Genomic DNA, 18514 nt, shown 5'->3' with positions numbered 1-18514 from the left:
GGAAAGGGGGGGATGGGGGCTGACGAGGTAGACCACAACGAGGTCGGGAAAGGCGGGGGGTAGGGGAGAACCCCTTAAGGACCAACCACCCAAGGGAGTACCCGCACCCCACACTGCGTCCAGAAATGGAAGGGAGAGGGCATCTACTTAACAATCCAGCTAGAGTGTGCGGGTAAGGCTCCGATGACAGATCCTCCTCTCCACCAAAGTGGGGGAGCTTTCAGCCAGGGGTAATACTGTGACACAAACTATAGGCGCCTGGTCATATGTTTAACTCACTGGCCACCCTGGTCCAGCATGGGGCATCGTGCTGTAGCTGCTGACTTTAATAAACACACACTTACCTGTTCCGGGGTCCAGCGATGTTCTCACCCACGCCATCCCTTCTCCCCTTCGCCCTCTCCTCCATGGCGCCGGCATCTCAAATGTAGGCACCAGGTTGTGACAGCTAGTGGCTTTTCAGCCTGGTGCCCACTGCGCATGCACAAGTCGCGCTGCGCCTCCAAATTGGTCCAGCACACTTCTGGGACCTGTGAAAGTTCCCAAAAGACTGCAGGAGGGAGGAGGGGGCTGAACTTCTGGCTCACTTCGCCGTGGTGAACTGAGCCGGAATTGGGAGCAGGTACCGCTCATAAACAGGTATCTGCTCCCCCCTCCCCCCAAAAGGTCCCAAATATGGCAGTGGAGGGGGGGTTTGGGGCAAATAAGCGGAGCTTACGCTTTTGAGTGGAACTTGGCTTTAATTCATTCCCTCGAGCCAAAGGATCATTTAACTTATGCAGGGTGGGGGAGATCCTACTACTTCCGTAAATTTAACAGCAGCCTGCAGTGGGGCTACAAAGAGATAAAACATGCCCAGACACAATTAAAACCCTAAACAATCAACTCACCTCAACCATCTACCTATAATCTTCATAATTCCACCCTATAGCTGAACTCAAAGATATAGATAGATTTGGCACAAATTAAATCTATATTCCAAATTAAATAATTGGGGCTCATCTGTAACGGAAAGCAAAAATTACATCTGCTCTCCATTACACTGCACTTGGCTATGTGCACCGTAGCCCATTCCATTCATAAAAATTGAGTCAAGGTATCTAGCTGGCTGAGCTACACTGAACTTTCTCTGCTTGAAGCAGAGAAGGTTACCTGATTTTTGGAGAGCCAGTCAAAAAACAGGTCATAGGACCTAGCTCTTCCCCCGATTCTGCTGTGCTCTCGGGTTTCAGGATCCAGAAGACAACACAGCACATTTGTACAGCGGACCAATGTGCTTTATAAAGGTGAATGCTTGTTTTCTTTTACGGCTGCTTTTAAGTGAGCACTCACTGTATTTTTGATTTGCAACTAGTGCAAGTACCTGAATTTGACTTGGTATCAGTCTCTTACAATCCCCCCTGGTACTGCAACACTCAGACTGGAAAAGGGAAAGGCAATACTAGTAAAAAAAATTTAGTAAAAAAAGCTGCTAACTGGTCTTGCTGCCGCCCAGTGTAGTGAGTTCATCATGTTATCTCTAGTCTTCAGGTCCCTGTGAGAAAACTGCTGAAGGGAAGTGCCCACTGTAATGATGTGGGAACCCACATTCTCTTCAGTAAAGAAGGAAGACATAGGAGTGATTGTGTCATATGACTGCAGGTTTCACAAATTTGGGAATTTTGTTTAGTCTTCTAAAAACCATAACTGGGGGATAAGCTAAAAGATGGTGGGTAATGTTTAATAGAAGGGGAAACTATGGTCAGAAATAAGAGCCCAATTATAGATTTGCATTTAAAGGATAAACTCACCTTTGTGAACATGTTACACCCTAAATATGGGTATAACATGTAATGCATCTGCCTCCTCTCCCCATGATCCCCCCCCTCCCTGTGACACCAGGCTGAGGATCCTCTCCCCGCACCCACTGTCACAATTCAAAATGAGCACGGCCATGCAGGGCTGTGCCCACATAAGTAGGGATGCACCGAAATTTCAGCCAACAAAACTTATTGGCCGAAAATAGCCCTATTGGCATTGTACAGATAGGAAAAATGTAGCCGATACAGGAGACTGTGTGTACTGCAGATGTGAGGGGGGGGGGGGGAGGGCTGAGAAAGGCACTATAGCTCACAGAAATAGCTGTCACTTTCCCCCCTGCTAAAAGAAACAAAGTTTCCTTTTAGTTTATTTCCCTGATTTAAAAGAAACAGAAAGTTTCCTGTTAGTTTATTTCCGCCAGTTAAAAGAAACAAAGTTTCCTTCTAGTTTATTTGCGGATATAAAAGAAACAGTTTCTTTTAGCTCCAGGGAAAGTGACAGCTAATTTTGTGAGCTATAGTGAAAAAACAGCGCTGACATAGTGACAGCCAGTGAGGGAGCCTCTCTATATACACTGCTCCCTCACTGTATACACTGCTCCCCTCCTTGCACACACTGCTCCCCACCCCCTCCCCCCTACAAAGAGGACCTGTCACTCATATGCTATCACATAGGGGACTATTGGTCCCCAAAATGACAGCAATAAAATCATAAGAAAAAAAAAAAAATTATATATATATATATATATATATATATATATATATATATATATTCACAAACAAACATACATACATACACATATATATATATATATATATATACATACATACACACACACACACACACACACACACATATATATACATACATACACACACACACACACACAAAAGTAGAAAAATATACAAAAAAAAAAAAATTGCAGACGTTTCGGTTGGGTTTTCGGCCATATGCATTCTGAATTTTCGATATTGGTTTCGGCACCAGAATTTTCATCTCGGTGCACCACTACACACAACCATGTCATTCATCCGCAGAGTTCTGTGAATTAATGTCTACAAGTACCGCCATCCATTGCAGTTGAAAGCTTGTAGTTCTCAATGAACTACCAGGAGACTGATGAGCGCTCTGGTAGTAAACTGATCTTCCTGTCATTCAGTAACTGCCTGACTGTATCGCAGGTATGGGTAGACAGCTACACAGTCTGCAGGAGCCTGACACTGCACCCATGACATGCTGATTGCCGGTGAAAGCTTTACAGGCTTCTAAAAAAAAATAAATAAATAAATGCAATTTTCTTTTCTTTACCGCAAAAAAAATAAAAATGTGCATTTATTATTATTTTTTAAAAGGTGAATGCATCCTTTAATGCAAACTTTGCAATGCAATAAGTGTCTGTTCTCATTTTAGAGCTGCAATGGCGAGCAAATTCAAAATTTCATTTTTTTTTCTGCATTTTAATGCATTGGGAGGCCCATAGAAGTCTATGCTAGCACACGAAAAAGCAGATGTGTGTTTAGATGCATTTGCAACAGATATTTACACGCCTTCGGTCAATGACTGTTAACTCAATCCACTTCAAACATTAATACAAAAACATGCATCAAAACACATTAACAGAGGAAATACACACTGATACATGACTAGGCACCTACCTAATGCTACACAAAAGAAAAACATTTTTTTTACACACACGCATTAATCTAGATGGTGTTATATGTGTTTATAGGGCATTTCTAAATGAAGGTAATAATTCTAAATGGCTGAATTAACACTGTTTACATATACTGGAAGCACATTCAGGTTACTTGCATTTGTAGAATACAATTCTGTGCATTCAGGAGCAGATTAAATACTCTGAATGGTCTGTAAAGGTATATTTAAACACAGGAGAAAGTGATCTGGAAAGTATAACATTTGCTTATACGTCACAGATCAATTTTTCAGAATTTAAAGCACTACAGCCACATAGATCTACATAAATTCTTAAAGAAAACTATGTAATGGGGTGTAAAAGGTTCATATTGCCTCTGTTTACACTATAGTGCACTCAGAAATGTGCTGGATACTACTGTCAACACCATGCGGTCCTCATACAGTGAAGGGATCCTACCATTTACCCTCCCGTTCTCCTCCCCTTGTCCATTTGAAAAATGCCTTGTATTCTGTTTGCAGAATACAAGGCACTCTGTGAACTGACAGGGGGAGAAGAAAGTATGGGTAAACAACACGAATCCTATACGGTATGAAAGCCACATCTCTCATAAACGCAGTGCTGGCAGTTTGGCAGCAGTTTCTGGCACACTAACGGGTCACAGGGCTTTTTTTACATTACGAATTTAAATAAATCTCTGTGGCTAGAGTTCCCCTTTAAATGAAACAGATGTAAGAGGCTTATGTGAATGTAGCTTTAATAAAACAATTAAAAGTTGATACTGAGTACAAAGTTCACTGTGATGCTATGTACTAAAAGGTCTGCAGCTACTTCCACCAGACAGAAAACCAAATGCTATTTTTAGCAGCTGCAGTACAAAAATAGCATTACCATTTGTAGAACTCCAAAGTAGGAGTCGTAATTTAAAACTTTTTGTATTTCCATGGCCCTTAACTGACGATGTTTTTGTATTTCCTATTTAAAGGAGTATGGATATCATCTTTCATTGTTGGGTACATATAAAGTCCTGAAATATTTATTTTGAAAACGTGACTGACAAAAAGTGCTTCTCATTTTTCTAACATCCAATATGAAACAAGAACCATCGCTGATATTAGTAAACAGTAGACATCACTTAACCACTCGCCCACAGGGCACTTCTACCCCCTTCCTGCCCAGGCCAACTTTCAGCTTTCAGTGCTGTCGCACTTTGACTGATAATTACTCAGTCATGCCACAATGTACCCATATGAAATGTTTGTCCTTTTTTTCACACAAATAGAGCTTTCTTTTGGTGGTATTTAATCAGCACTGGGTTTTTTATTTTTTGCGCTAGAAATGAAAAAACGACCAAAAAAATGAAAAAAACTAATTTTTCTTTGTTTCTGTTGTAAAATTTTGCAAATAAGTAATTTTTCTTCATAAATTTTGGCATATTTTATACTGCTACATTTCGTTGGTAAAAATAACTTAAATCTGTGTATATTATTTGGTCTTTGTGAAAGTTATAGAGTCTACAAGCTATGATACCAATCATTGAAAATTGATCCCACCTGATGTACTGATGTCCTCTCTCATTTCTTGAGACACTAACAAGCCAGGACAGTACAAATACCCCCCAAATGACCCCTTTTTGGAAAGTAGACATTCCAAGGTATTTGGAATGTCTAATGGGTGACAGGTGCACTGCTGGGTGACAGATGCGCTGCTGATGAGCACTGATGTGCGACAGGTACTCTGATGGGTGACGGGTACACTGCTGGGTGACAGGTGCACTGATGGGTGACAGGTGCTGATGAGCACTGATGGGTGACGGGTACACTGCTGGTTGGGCGACAGGTACACCGATGGGCAATGGGTACACTGATAGGCGACAGGTGCACTGATGGGCGACAGGAGCAATACTGATGAGAACTGATGGGCGACAGGAGCACTGATGGGCGACAGCTGCTGATGAGCACTGATGGGCGACGGGTACACTGCTGGTTGGGCGACAGGTACACCGATGGGCAATGGGTACACTGATAGGCGACAGGTGCACTGATGGGCGACAGGAGCAATACTGATGAGAACTGATGGGCGACAGGAGCACTGATCAGTAACAAGTGCACTGATGGGTGACAGGTACACTGATGGGCGACGGGTTCACTGATGGGCGACGGGTTCACTGATGGGCGACGGGTACACTGATGGGCGACGGGTACACTGATGAGCACTGATGGATGAAAGGTACACTGATGGTGACAGGTACACGGATGGGCACTGTGACAGGGGCTGTGATCTCTGTATGCACTGTAAAAAAACGGTAGCTCACTATTAGAAGATTCCTCTCCTCACACAAGATCTGTGTGTGAGGAGAGGAAGCTGGTAACAGTGAGTTACCGCTCTGTGTTTATACTTATGACAGGCTGTGATTGATCACAGCCTGTCACATGGAAAAAACTCCAGCCAACCGCTGCTTGCCAGGACTGATGAGGATGATCTGTGTCCCAGCAGCACAGACCAACAGCGATCGCCGCGGGGAAGCTGGTAACAGTGAGTTACCGCTATTTGTGTACACTTATGACAGGCTGTGATTGATCACAGCCTGTCACATAAAAAAACGCAGCCAACCAGCTCCTTGCCACGATCGATGATGATCTGTGTCCCAGGAACACCGATCAACAGCGATCGCCGCGTGGCGCACTCCCGCGGCCGTGCATGCGCGGTAAGAGAGGGAGGACGTCATAGGACGTCCTCCCAGAACGAGAGAGCCACCTTGCGCCCGTCATTGGACTATAGGATGGGCATGAGGTGGTTAAAGTAACAGTAAAGTCAGTTTTTTATTTATACAGGTAAGCCTATAAGGCTATACATGTAGGTACAGTAAATATCTTCCAAATGTGCACTGTTTAAGGGATATGTACTTAGTAGCAGCTGGTGACATCACCGCAACATACGCACTGAGCGCTCAACGGACAGCATGCCATCCACTGAGGGAGCTGTGGCGTGGCCATGACGTCATCGCGGCTCGGTAAATGACTGGGGCCCGTGAACCCAGAAGACCAGGTGAAGATGGAAGCGTTGACACCATGCCTCTGGAGGGCTTCAATTTAAAATAAGTCTGTCATAATGGGCTAGTATGCAATGCACACAAGCACATTATGACATTGTCCTGCAGAGTCCTAAGTTTTCTTTTTTGCAGTTTACTACTGCTTTCAGTATCCCCACAGTGCCCACCATTGTGTTTAAAAAAAATAAGGAACGGAACTTCTACATCTCTGACAAAGGCCAATGCACCATAAGAGACATTTACATAATGTTGTAGCTTATATGCTGTATGTACAGAAAAAAAGTGTCTGATTTAGTTGTTAAATTGCCAAAATATTCTGACAAAATATCCATGTCAGCAATGCTTTAACAATGTGTATAATTTTTACCAGAGAGTCACTTTGTAGATGAAAAATGAGCGCTAGATACAACAGTTTAAGTAAAGTATAAAATTCTTTTGTTTTCCCATGCATGTCCCACTTGAAAACCATTCCTTCACTTTCTGTCCTACGGAACAACAAAAGTGAGGAAAAGTCAAGTAATCCTCTCTCAGATGTCAACAGAACACGTGTCCCCATTTGGATTTTCCCTCACTTTCAGGCCCAATGACAATGATCACTAGGACACAGAGTAAGGACCGGTTCACACCATGCCTGCACAGGAACATTCCTTTAAGAATCACTCCGCATTCAAAATGCAATCCAATTGTGATCTGCAGCGGGTGTCAATAATAAGTTAATGACACACCAAACGCAGGTTGCAAACACGATGCGTTTGCCCGCACCAGATAGAATGGTACAAAATACCACGCAATTCATTTGCAGTGCATTTCTAAAAGCAGTAAATGTATTACTTTTGGTGCGGTGCAGTGCGATTTTAGCCCATTCAAAATAAAGGGCTGCAGTCCCACCGCACATAAATCAAACAAAAAAACACGGCACATTCCTGTGCGATTCTATGCAGGCATGGGGTGAACCTGCCCTAAAACCCTCAGAGGATGCAACCCCGCCCCCCCCCCACACACACTCTAACCAAAACAAACCAAAAAAAGCTTAGACACAAACCTAGCATTAAACAAATGTAACTTCAATGCATATACTATAAATGGATATTTCAAGTGTATGCATTTTTACATCAAACTTTGTTGAAGTATGACTAAAGGCCAAGCACTTTTAGGGGGTTTGGATAGAGCAGTAAGGGGTTAGAACACCTGGAAGGTCTTTATTGCCGTGTCCCTGTTCGGGAGATTGGCTCTCTAAAGCTGGCCACACCCTATACAATCTTATTGTACAACCTCTGTACAATCTTCTGTACATTTACCAAACCTATGTAATATGAGGACAAACCTTAAACATTCCATTCAATTTGCAATAAAGGCAGAACTGATCACAAATGTCATCAGGAACAGAAAGGACGGTATTTTCAAAATTGTGAGTTGCCACCAAAACAGGAATAAAGGGGAAATCTTCTTATGGGGATACTTGTTCCTGTGCTGTCTAAGGCAGGGGTCTCCAAACTTTCTAAACAAGGGGCCAGTTTACTGTCCTTCAGATTTTGAGGGGGCCAGACAATGGCCAACGTAAGGAGAAGCGTTAATGGGAGTAAAAATGCTCCACCATTGGCATTAATGGGAACAATAAAGCCCCATTGTTGGTGTTAGTGGGAGGAACAGTGCACCATCATCAGTGTCAGTGGGAGGAACAGTGCCCCATCACCGATGGCTGCGGGAGGAACAGTGCCCCATCACCGATGGCTGCGGGAGGAACAGTGCCCCATCACCGATGGCTGCGGGAGGAACAGTGCCCCATCATTGATGGCTGCGAGAGGAACAGTGCCCCATCATTGATGGCTGCGAGAGGAACAGTACCCCATCATTGATGGCTGCGAGAGGAACAGTGCCCCATCACTGATGTCAGTGAGAGGAATAGTGCCCCATCATTGATGTCAGTGAGAGGAATAGTGCCCCATCATTGATGTCAGTGTGTGGAATAGTGCCTCATCATTGATGTCAGTGAGAGGAATAGTGCCCCATCATTGATGTCAGTGTGTGGAATAGAACTCCATCATTGATGTCAGTGTGTGGAATAGAACTCCATCATTAGTGTCAGTGTGAGGAATAGTGCCCCATCATTGATGGCTGCGGGAGGAACAGTGCCCCATCACCGATGGCTGCGAGAGGAATAGTGCCCCATCATTGATGTCAGCGAGAGGAGTAGTGCCCCATCATTGATGTCAGTGGGAGGAATAGTGCCCCATCATTGATGTCAGTGAAAGGAATAGTGCCCCATCATTGATGTCAGTGAAAGGAATAGTGCCCCATCATTGATGTCAGTGAAAGGAATAGTGCCCCATCATTGATGTCAGTGAAAGGAATAGTGCCCCATCATTGATGTCAGTGAGAGGAATAGTGCCCCATCATTGATGTCAGTGAGAGGAATAGTGCCCCATCATTGGTATCAGTGGGAGGAATAGTGCCCCATCATTCATGTCAGTGAGAGGAATAGTGTCCAATCATTGGTGTCAGTGGGAGGAACAGTGTCCCACCATTGGTATCAGTGGGAGGAATAGTGCCCCATCATTCATGTCAGTGAGAGGAATAGTGTCCAATCATTGGTGTCAGTGGGAGGAACAGTGTCCCATCATTGGTATCAGTGGGAGGAATAGCGTCCCATCATTGGTATCAGTGGGAGGAATAGCGTCCCATCATTGGTATCAGTGGGAGAAATAGTGTCCCATATTGGTATCAGTGGGAGGAATAGTGCCCCATCATTGGTGTCAGTGGGAGGAATAGTGCCGCATCATTGGTATCAGTGGGAGGAATAGTGTCCCATCATTGGTATCAGTGGGAGGAATAGTGCCCCATCATTGCTGTCAGTGAAAGGAATAGTGCCGCATCATTGGTATCAGTGGGAGGAATAGTGTCCCATCATTGGTGTCAGTGGGAGGAATAGTGTCCCATCATTGGTGTCAGTGGGAGGAATAGTGCTCCGAGGGCTAGATAAAAGCAAGCAAAGGAACGCGTCTGGCCCCCGGGCCACAGTTTGGAGACCACTGGTCTAAGGGTTAGTTTACACTAGCACTGCTCTTCTGAAGTGCTATATGCGTTTGGATCACTCTACAGAGGGCATTTGAGGAGGTGTTGTACCACCTGTATTAATCCACTTAATCCCTGCACCAGTGCACAGCAAACGCATGCATACATTTGATGAGTAAGTTGCACTTAACAGGCATTACTGCACGCTGAATGTGACAGCGTGGATAATTTTTGATGCACGGCATTGAAAAGAATGGCAGTTGTGGGTCCACTGGCTCTGGAGCATAAGGAGAAATGGTAAAAACACAGCTCAGCCACAGCTATAGACCAAACTTTTTAATGTTGGATAGAGTAATGGAAGGTTACAAACCTTTCCAGTTATTTTTTTGTTCCCATCTGTTTCCCATTGGGGAGATTTTCCTTCACTTTCTGTCCTGTAATGAAACAGGATATAAGCAGAAATACTTCCAAAGTGAGGATATCCTGGGTTGCCATCAGGACTAGTGTCCCCATTGGATGATTTGCCCTTTTTGTTCTGGTGACAGCTCAAAATGTGTGATTTTCTTTCACATTCAGTGATTACAAAAAACATGACAAACAGGGCTCGTTCACACTTGACTGTTTTACCAACGCTTGCCAAACGCACCTATAGCGTTTGTCCGGCGTTTGCGGAGCGTTTTTTTAACGCTCTGCAAACGCTCCGCAAACGCCGCATGCGCGGTTAAGCGGCAGTTGCCGAGCGTTAAAACGCCCCACAAACGCCTATAATAAAGTTTGAATGGTGTTACCGCGTCGCAACCGCACCTCAAACGCCGGCCAGGCGTTTGCGAAGCGGCACCATAGACTAGAATAGGAGGCTTCAACGCCTCCTGACTCGACCAGAGGCATCCGTTTTGCCGCAACGCTAACGCTCCAGTTAGAACAGCACCATGTGCTGCAATGTGCAGAATTGTCCGAGGCGTTTGGGAAGTGGTAAAAACGCTTCCCAAACGCCTCTCTGCCGCCTGAACACAACGCTAGTGTGAACGTAGCCATAGAGGGTGAATCTTAGTGACAGGGGCACAGACAGCAATAAAAACCTGACAGGTATTAAATCCCCCCTCCGATCTATCCAAAACTAAAAAAGAAAAGTTCCACTTTAAGCTAGGAAAATTAAAGATAGAATCTGATTTGCTTCTATGTTTAGTTGCTCCAGTTCCTATAAATTCCCCCAGTGTGTAAATAAGCATTTGTTTTCCAGCTAGGATTATGTATCACCCAGACAAGTAATTTGGACAGCGCATACACCACAGATAACAGTCTGAATACTTGTATGGAGAGCATCTCCTAAAAGCTTGGGAAACGCTATAACAAGGTAAAGCACCATGAGCATTCAAACATACAATTCTGCCTTTGGGCTCACTGACACCAAATAGGTGCATTTTTTAAGGTGGCATAAACGCAGTACAAACACATATGCAAGAAAATGAATGTATTCCAATGAGCCTAGTTTACACCAATGTGTTTAAAAACAAAGTATAGAACACTGCATTTTTCTGCATTAAAGCGCATTGCAAATGCAAATAAATACACTGCAAATGTGGAAGAACACATGGAATTGCGCGTAAAACTTAGTAAAATCAATAAATAAAACTTACAAGTATATATTTGAGTCAGATAGAACTAGAACTAGACATGAGAGAGAACTTCTGGAACAAATGAAACATTTTACAACACAAGATGTTAGGACCTTGCGCTTTTGCTGGATGAGTGACCCAACTGAGACTGAAAATGCAAGTAACTTTATTCAAGTTATTGATCATTTAATTCTCCCTACACACTTCAAACCTAAATCTCAAAATGTTCCTGAATTAACTATTAATCCATGGGTGTGGGCATTTTTGGTTGCAACTATTATTGAGGTGAAGCGTATGACCATAGAGGTTAAGGATACCAATATTACGCTTGCACATAGACAAGCCTTAAATCGACTAAAACGTAGAACCAATCTAATTATTAAACCATCCAATAAGGGGGGTAATATTGTTGTTATGTCATAAGATCAATATGAGCAGATGTGCCTGAAAATCCTTAATAACCCCCAATGGTATAAACAAATTCCAGCGAGCTAAACTCACCAATATAGTACGGAGTACAAAGATCTCACTAACAGGGCTTATCTTGATGCTCTAATTGATAAAGACACACATGATTTTTTGACTACCCAATTCCCTAGAGAAGCTACGTTTTATTCCTTGCCCAAGATCCATAATATACATACCCCACCGAGAAGACCTATTGTATCGGGTATTGGTTCTCTAACCGAAAAGTTTATTGACTTCTTTCTTATGCCATGTTACACGACTTCCATCGTATGTGAAAGTTATGTCTAGCATTGTAATTGCTATGACCAAAATGTTTATTATGGAACACATAGATATGCACCGATTGTGGGGTTTTCTATGTTAATAGCCTTTTGTGGTTATGCTACTTTGGTGGGTGGTCCTGGATTGGGTAGCAGCTGTCAATGTGCTTTGCTGTGGAATTGCCACTTGCAACGTCTGTGGATTACTTCATAGCCTTCTCTATCATATTTATAACTGATCTGTTTATTGAGCCCTACTTTTTGCTATTGTCATGTACAACTTTGTTTATTGGTGTTGTTGTGATATTGTACTTCTTTCTGTGGTCGGTGAGCCTTCTGGCCCCTAGGCCCTATTGTTCGGGTGTGTGACCGGTGGGCCGGCCTTCCCCCCCCTCCGTGGCCCCTGGTGGATGGGGCGATCGGGTGGGTCTGGTCCCGGTCGCCCATGTCAATAGGGAGTGGTGGGCCCCTTTTGGATCCTCCCCCCCCCCCCCCGTGTGCGCCGGTGTTCCGGGTGAAGCATTGGGCTCGTTGCTTGCACAGCGTGAAGCTCTGCGTGCGGGGACATTGCACGTGCGCAGACCCTCTGGCCAGGCCAGGATGACACCACACGCCGATGGCGTTGGTGCGCCCGGTCAGGGAGCATTTAAGCGGCGTAGGTCGGCAGACAAACCCTCTGGGATTCCTCTAACACCACGAGGGCAATCTGTGGCTCCTATATGGGTCTCCGTTTTGACTATAATGTAGTAGGTACATTAAGCGCTTTTGCAGTTGTAATGATGATGGTTATATGCCTCCTGGGGGGGGGTTGAATGATTAGAGGGGAGTCTCTGAATTTGGGGTATTCCTTGTTTTTCAGGCCAATCGGTTTTCATGCCTTATAGTGGAGATAATCTGCTGAGAGCCTTCTAGTCCTTTGTTTTATGGATAATGGCTGTCCACATATGCCCTTTAGGCCTATACAGGGAACGTGTTGCTTTTTTTTTTTTTACAGAGGTAACCCGCTTTTGAGTATTTTGGAGTACTGTATATCCATAGATGGGTTGCCTTTAGCAAGGCACTACTAATTTAATATCTTTTTCTCTCGGTCGTTTATAGTCCTACGCTGTCCTCCATCACTAATCCTTGCTAGCTGGATTATTATGATGCCGATTGTTGCCCTGTACCTCCGATTTTTCGATTTTTTTGCTGAATGCCTGTGATCCCTGTGGGGTTCTCTGTCTGCCTATTGCTGAACTGATGCGCCCCCATAACCAGTATTTGGGGTTCCTGTCTCTGGTTGGCCAGGGGGACCTTGTTTGCTGCATTGAGGAGTCCTCTATTACACAACACACACTATCTACCTTTGTAAGTGCCTGACAGGCAGTATTTATACTCCTTTGTTCAATTTTACAATGATTAAGGTTTAAATCCGTTCATCTTTTAGATGCATAGCTAACCCTAGGAAGCAACTCCAGTTGCAAAAGATGTTGGCCGTTTTCCACACAGCTTGGGCATTTCCCACCTTCTGAAGGAAGTAAACTATCTACCATCTCCATCTAACTTCCATTGGAACAGCCTATATTGTGGTTGATGGGGGGGAAACATGCTGTGTTTCAATTGTGCAAAGCAATTTTTAATGCACGTTTGAGATGTTTTAGATGCAACATGTTAATAAAGTAACCCCTGATTTTATCTTTTGTGTACCGAGTTTACGTGCCTAAAAAGTCCATGAGATATTTCTTTGACATATTGATGCATAATTTGGACATGGTACTGTGACAATTTCTTGGGTATGACCTCCTACCACCCAATGGTAGCCCAACTTTTTTTGTTCCAATAAATTGAAATACGCAAAAACTAAATTCTGGAAAAAAAAACAAAAAACCCCACCACACTGAAAGTGCATGTAAATGCACTGAAACCGCACACTTGGATATGCACAGTAAATGCAGATTGTGGTGTAATAGAGCCAATAGGCTTAGTACAAAAAAAAAAAAAAAATTAAATAAATTTTTTAAAATATTCCAAAAATTCACTGAAAATGCACATGCAAAATTGCACAGTAAACGCATAGATTGTGGCATAAGGGTTCCTTCACACCAAATGCACAAGGGTGTGTTTGAGAATGCATTTCCAGTGCATGACAATAAAGAATTTCCCCCTATAAAACCAGTTCACCCAGTGAGGTGCATTTGCCCAGCGCTAAAAAAAGTACATCAAGCACTACATTTTTCAGCGCAGAGCAATGAACACAAACGTGCAAAATCACAACACACTACTATGACTGCCTTTAAGTATATTTTTAAAAACAAAAAAAATCAATGTGTGAAAACTACACACCAACACATTACAATGCTTTACAAAAAAGGCAGCATGCATGCATTGTGGTGCATACATGCCCTAAAAAAGCCCTTACACTAGATGCAATATGAGCACTCTACAAATGCAGGAAAAAGGCTTTCATGTGTGTTACAAAAAGTACAGCATGTTGCATTTTCCACACTGAAATACCCTGCAAATGCATGTAAACACAACCTAGCCCTGCACAAGCAAATGAAAACAGAGGGCGCAAATGCCTTAAAACTATTTACTGGAAAATAAGAGACAAAGGTAATACTCACAAACCAGATACACAGAATATAACTGGATACTAACAATTATTGGTAAAGTTGATCCAGGGAATATCCGATTGCCTCTCGGGGAATCAGGAAGGGGTTTTTTTGCCTTCCTCTGGATCAACTGTGGATATAGGATTGTAACTTTTTTTTGTATGGTTGAACTGGATAGACTTTTCTCTTTTTTCAGCCAGACGAACTATGTAACTATGTAAGTGAGCTTTTGGCATGTAGTTGCAAAAGCACACAATGTGGACAGCTCTCCACCTCCAACCGGAGACAAGATGGTATTAGTGTTAGTTGCGGACGTGTTTTGGGGACCCTGTCCCCCTCCTCAGAGCAAAGGTTTTGTGAGTATTACCTTTGTCTCAAATTTTTCAATAAATTGTTTTCCGGTAATGTGCCAGGGTTTGCGCCCTCTTTGTTTTCATGTTTTGTGCAGTGTTGGATTTCCCCAGTCTGAGGAGGGCTGCACCACCATTTCTCTTCTGGTTGTGAAAGGTCCATGGGATCACACCTAGAGCGACAGTGTCCATTTCTGAGCACCAAGTCTGACAATTTCTTCACTTACAACCTAGCCCCGATTCACACTAGAACGCAGAGTGCAAAACCTGCGATCCGCGCATTTCCCATACCGCGATCACAACACACCGGAATTGCCATTTGCAGCCAGATGTCAGTGCAATATTACCGACACCCCAAATACAGTTCACAAACAGTGGGGTTCATTTACTAAAGGCAAATAGTCTGTGCACTGCAAGTGCAGTTGCTCTTGATCTGAGATCTAGATCCGCAATAAAGGGAAACTCTGCTGATTTCTATCGTCCTATCACATGCGAGCAAAAATGCTGTGTTTTTATTTTTCTTGCATGTGATTGCGTATTCTTTACAAAGTGAAGATTTACCTCATTTACTCAGCTCTGGAGCAACTGCACTTGCAGTGCACTATATAACTTCCTTTAGTAAATCAATCCTGGTCTGTTTGACTGCACCGAATTGCATGGTACAAAACTACTACGTGATTCGGTTGCAATGCATTTCTGTACGCTGGTGTGCGACTTCAGCCCATTCAAAATAAATGGACTAAAATTGCACGGCGCTGAATCACGTGACTTGCACAAGATTGTGGTGCACATTCCTCTGCGATTCATCATGTGACCCTAGTAAAAAAAGGAAAAAAAAAACTTAAAATAAATGTACAAAATTGTTCCAATAAATGTAATGGGAACGCAGGCATGGCTGCGATGTAAACAAACCCTAAGACACAAAGATCTCCATACAGGTCTAAAAATAAATAAATTGGGTGAAGAATGTTAACTGAGAAAGTCCCCGGTATGACTAGAGAGGAGTGTGCTGGGTGTCTCTGGTGATGAGAGTCCCCCTTCTCCTCTCCCAGCCTCGGTGACAGGCTGTAAATCAATGCAGTGATGTATCCGTCCACGAGGGGAAAGCAGCTGTACTCCCTGGAATCTGTCAATATCCCCTCCCCCCAGTCTCTGTAGGATTACCAATAATAACACGTCCAGGAATCCCCCGTGCATGGGAATCACACTGGCCGCTGCCGCCTGTAGTAACCCCAGCCTCGGGGATCTGCCAGGAATCCTCCGATCCTCTTATGATGGAAGCAGGGAGGACCCGGCACAAATACATAGGATTACCACCAACGCAGGGGATGCGGGGCCGGCGTGGTTGCCATGACTACAGCGCGGCCCGTCTACACCAGCGGCGGCCTGGCGGTGCAGCGCCCGGGGGGAGGCGAGGATCTCCAGGAGGCTGCAGGCCGGGCTCCTCTGTCTCCCCCAAGTACGGTTCCAGCCATCAGCTGCCGGGCCGCCATCTTTATTCTCGCTGTCTACAAGCTGATGAGATATAGGGGGGAGACACCGAGAGCTGTCATAGAAGACAGGCAGGCGGGCTTCCCCCGACACGGCCGGCCGAGGGCTGGGGGAGGAGACACACACATACACACTCACATTTAATCGCCCGCTCGGTGGTGGAGTGTTTACCGTCCTTGGTGGACATGGCTCGGGCTGGGGCGGCCGCTCCCTGCTGTCGGTGACTCGGCGGGCGGCCTCCTCCTGGCGGCTCCGGACTGTGAGGGAGGGAGGAGGGGAGAGGGAGGACACAAGCTGAGCACGGCTACAGGCTGACGGTAGCGGCTGCTGGCAACATGGCGGCGGCAGCGCAGACTCTGCGGCTCACACAGCGCGGGAAGGGGGATGTCCCGGCCCAGCATGCACCACGCCGGCTCTCCACTCACACGGGAGGAGTCGGGGAGATAGCTGGGAGCAGGCTGTGTCTGCCGACATTCACACAGGGGCTGGATGGCCTCAGGGAGGGAGCTGAGACCTGACCGCAGGGAAGTGCAGTGTGGCTGTGTTGGGTCAGTGCTGAGGGCACTCGCTTCTCTCACAGGTCGCTGGCCGACAGTCATGCTGAGGGCACCTTCAGGGCTCATGGACGTGTGAAAAGAATGTGCTAATTAATATGAATCAGTACTATGATACAAACTATTCTCAACATAACTTGGCCCACAACACGGGAAGCTCTTCATAGGCCCATTCCCAATCTCACCAGCTCTGAATGAAAATTAAAGTGATTGTAAAGTACAGGGGTTGGACAAAAAAATGGAAACACCACATGATTCACAGGTGTGAAAGTGATGACATAGTTCACATTAAAAGTGGAAATGATGTAACATTAGTTTTCTTCTGCTGTGTGATGAGACACCTATTTAACAGGTGAAAAGCCTCATTTTCCTCATTCACTGCGTGTGCTTCTAGTAATACGGAGTCGTGTCAGAGCTTACTGAGTTCCAAAGAGGGCAAATTGTTGGTGCTGCTTAGTTGGTGCCTCTGTGACTGAAGTGGCCAATTTATTTGCCGTGTCATGAGGAACAGTATCAAAGGTTATGATGGCATATACAGTTTCTGGGACGTCATCTGGTGAGCATAAGTGGGATCGACATGGTCAACTAACTGAAAGATGCAAAAGGACATTACGCAGGAAGACTGAGATTGAGCTCTGCAGTCACTTTTGTAGCAGTTGTTTTCTTCTTCCGTGTCACAATCCTGCGCAATGTCCTTTTTTATCTCTTTCGGTCAGTGGACCATGTCGACTGCGCTTTATGCTTATCAGACGTTTTCCAGTAAACTGTTGGTGCCATAGTAACCTTTAACCCCTTGGTGACGGCTCCTTCCGGCCCTTTAAGGGTTTCAGGGGGTGGGGTTTTAGGGTCATGTGACCACAATGATTTGTCATCACAGCGGTCACATGATCGGGAAAGGTCCAGATTGAAAGAGGAGATCGGGACCTTTCAGGAGTACCAGACATGTCTGCTGGGAGCGTGCAGGGTGCGCGCTCTCAGCACATATGTTTATCTTACTTGCACACAAAAGTGCGGCCGTTTAGCATCAAGGCCCAGACGCCAGGAGGCCGCACATTTGCGTGAGGCCGGTGCGAAGAGGTTAATTCTGTATCTCGTTACATCGCAACTAGGCAACGTCATTCTCAGAGGCACCAGCTAAGCAGGCACCAACAATTGCATGCTCGGGAGTGACGTCATCGTGGCTTGGCCAGTCAAACGGCCGCTGCCTGCGAACCAGTAAGGAAGACCGGTGAAGATGGAAGCCTCAGAGCCATGACAGCGCTCTGCAGGAGGGCTTCATTGTTAGGTAAGTCTTTCACAATGTGCTAGTATGACTAGCACATTATGCTCTTAACTTGCAGGGAGAAGTTTTTTGTTTTTTTTTTATTATGCTTTACTACCACTTCAATTAAGACCGAATGATTCTGTGTTTTTCCATATTTCGGTTTCTATATACTACTGTGGAGAGAACTGCTCCACAAAGGTAGAGCCTACTCCAAATTGGCTATTATATTTTTACAGTCTTTACCTCATGCCTGGACTACTACTTATTTATAATCATGCATTTATTTATTTCCTTTGTGAATTGACTTGAATGCCGTTTTATGAGGTATTTACCAAACGTTTTTGCTTTTTAACCACTTGCCGCCCAGCCACTGTATATATATACGGCGGCAGGGCGGCACTC

General features: G+C 44.7%; 1 protein-coding gene across 8 annotated transcripts in view; it reads right to left on the bottom strand.

Annotated features, from left to right (window-relative positions):
- Positions 1-16687, bottom strand: part of PPP3CB (protein phosphatase 3 catalytic subunit beta) — a 119694-nt gene extending 103007 nt beyond the window's left edge. For 3 of the 8 annotated variants that reach the window (XM_089656197.1, XM_089656199.1, XM_089656201.1), the window contains exon 1: positions 16433-16686. In XM_089656197.1, coding sequence (XP_089512323.1) covers positions 16433-16481 — 49 coding nt within the window. In that variant the 5' untranslated portion in view covers positions 16482-16686. Of the gene's footprint in view, positions 1-16432 lie in introns of all 8 variants that reach the window. The other 5 variants (XM_089656200.1, XM_089656204.1, XM_089656198.1 and 2 more) reach the window with 4 other exon arrangements.
- Positions 16688-18514: the final 1827 nt, after the last annotated feature.

The sequence above is a fragment of the Staurois parvus genome, unplaced genomic scaffold, assembly GCF_062004578.1.
Source record: "Staurois parvus isolate SC_StPar_1 unplaced genomic scaffold, SC_StPar_1.0 ptg000894l, whole genome shotgun sequence".
NCBI classification, from domain to species: domain Eukaryota; kingdom Metazoa; phylum Chordata; class Amphibia; order Anura; family Ranidae; genus Staurois; species Staurois parvus.
The sequence above is the reverse complement of the archived record's forward strand: the minus strand, read 5'-3'. Positions and strand labels throughout refer to the sequence as shown.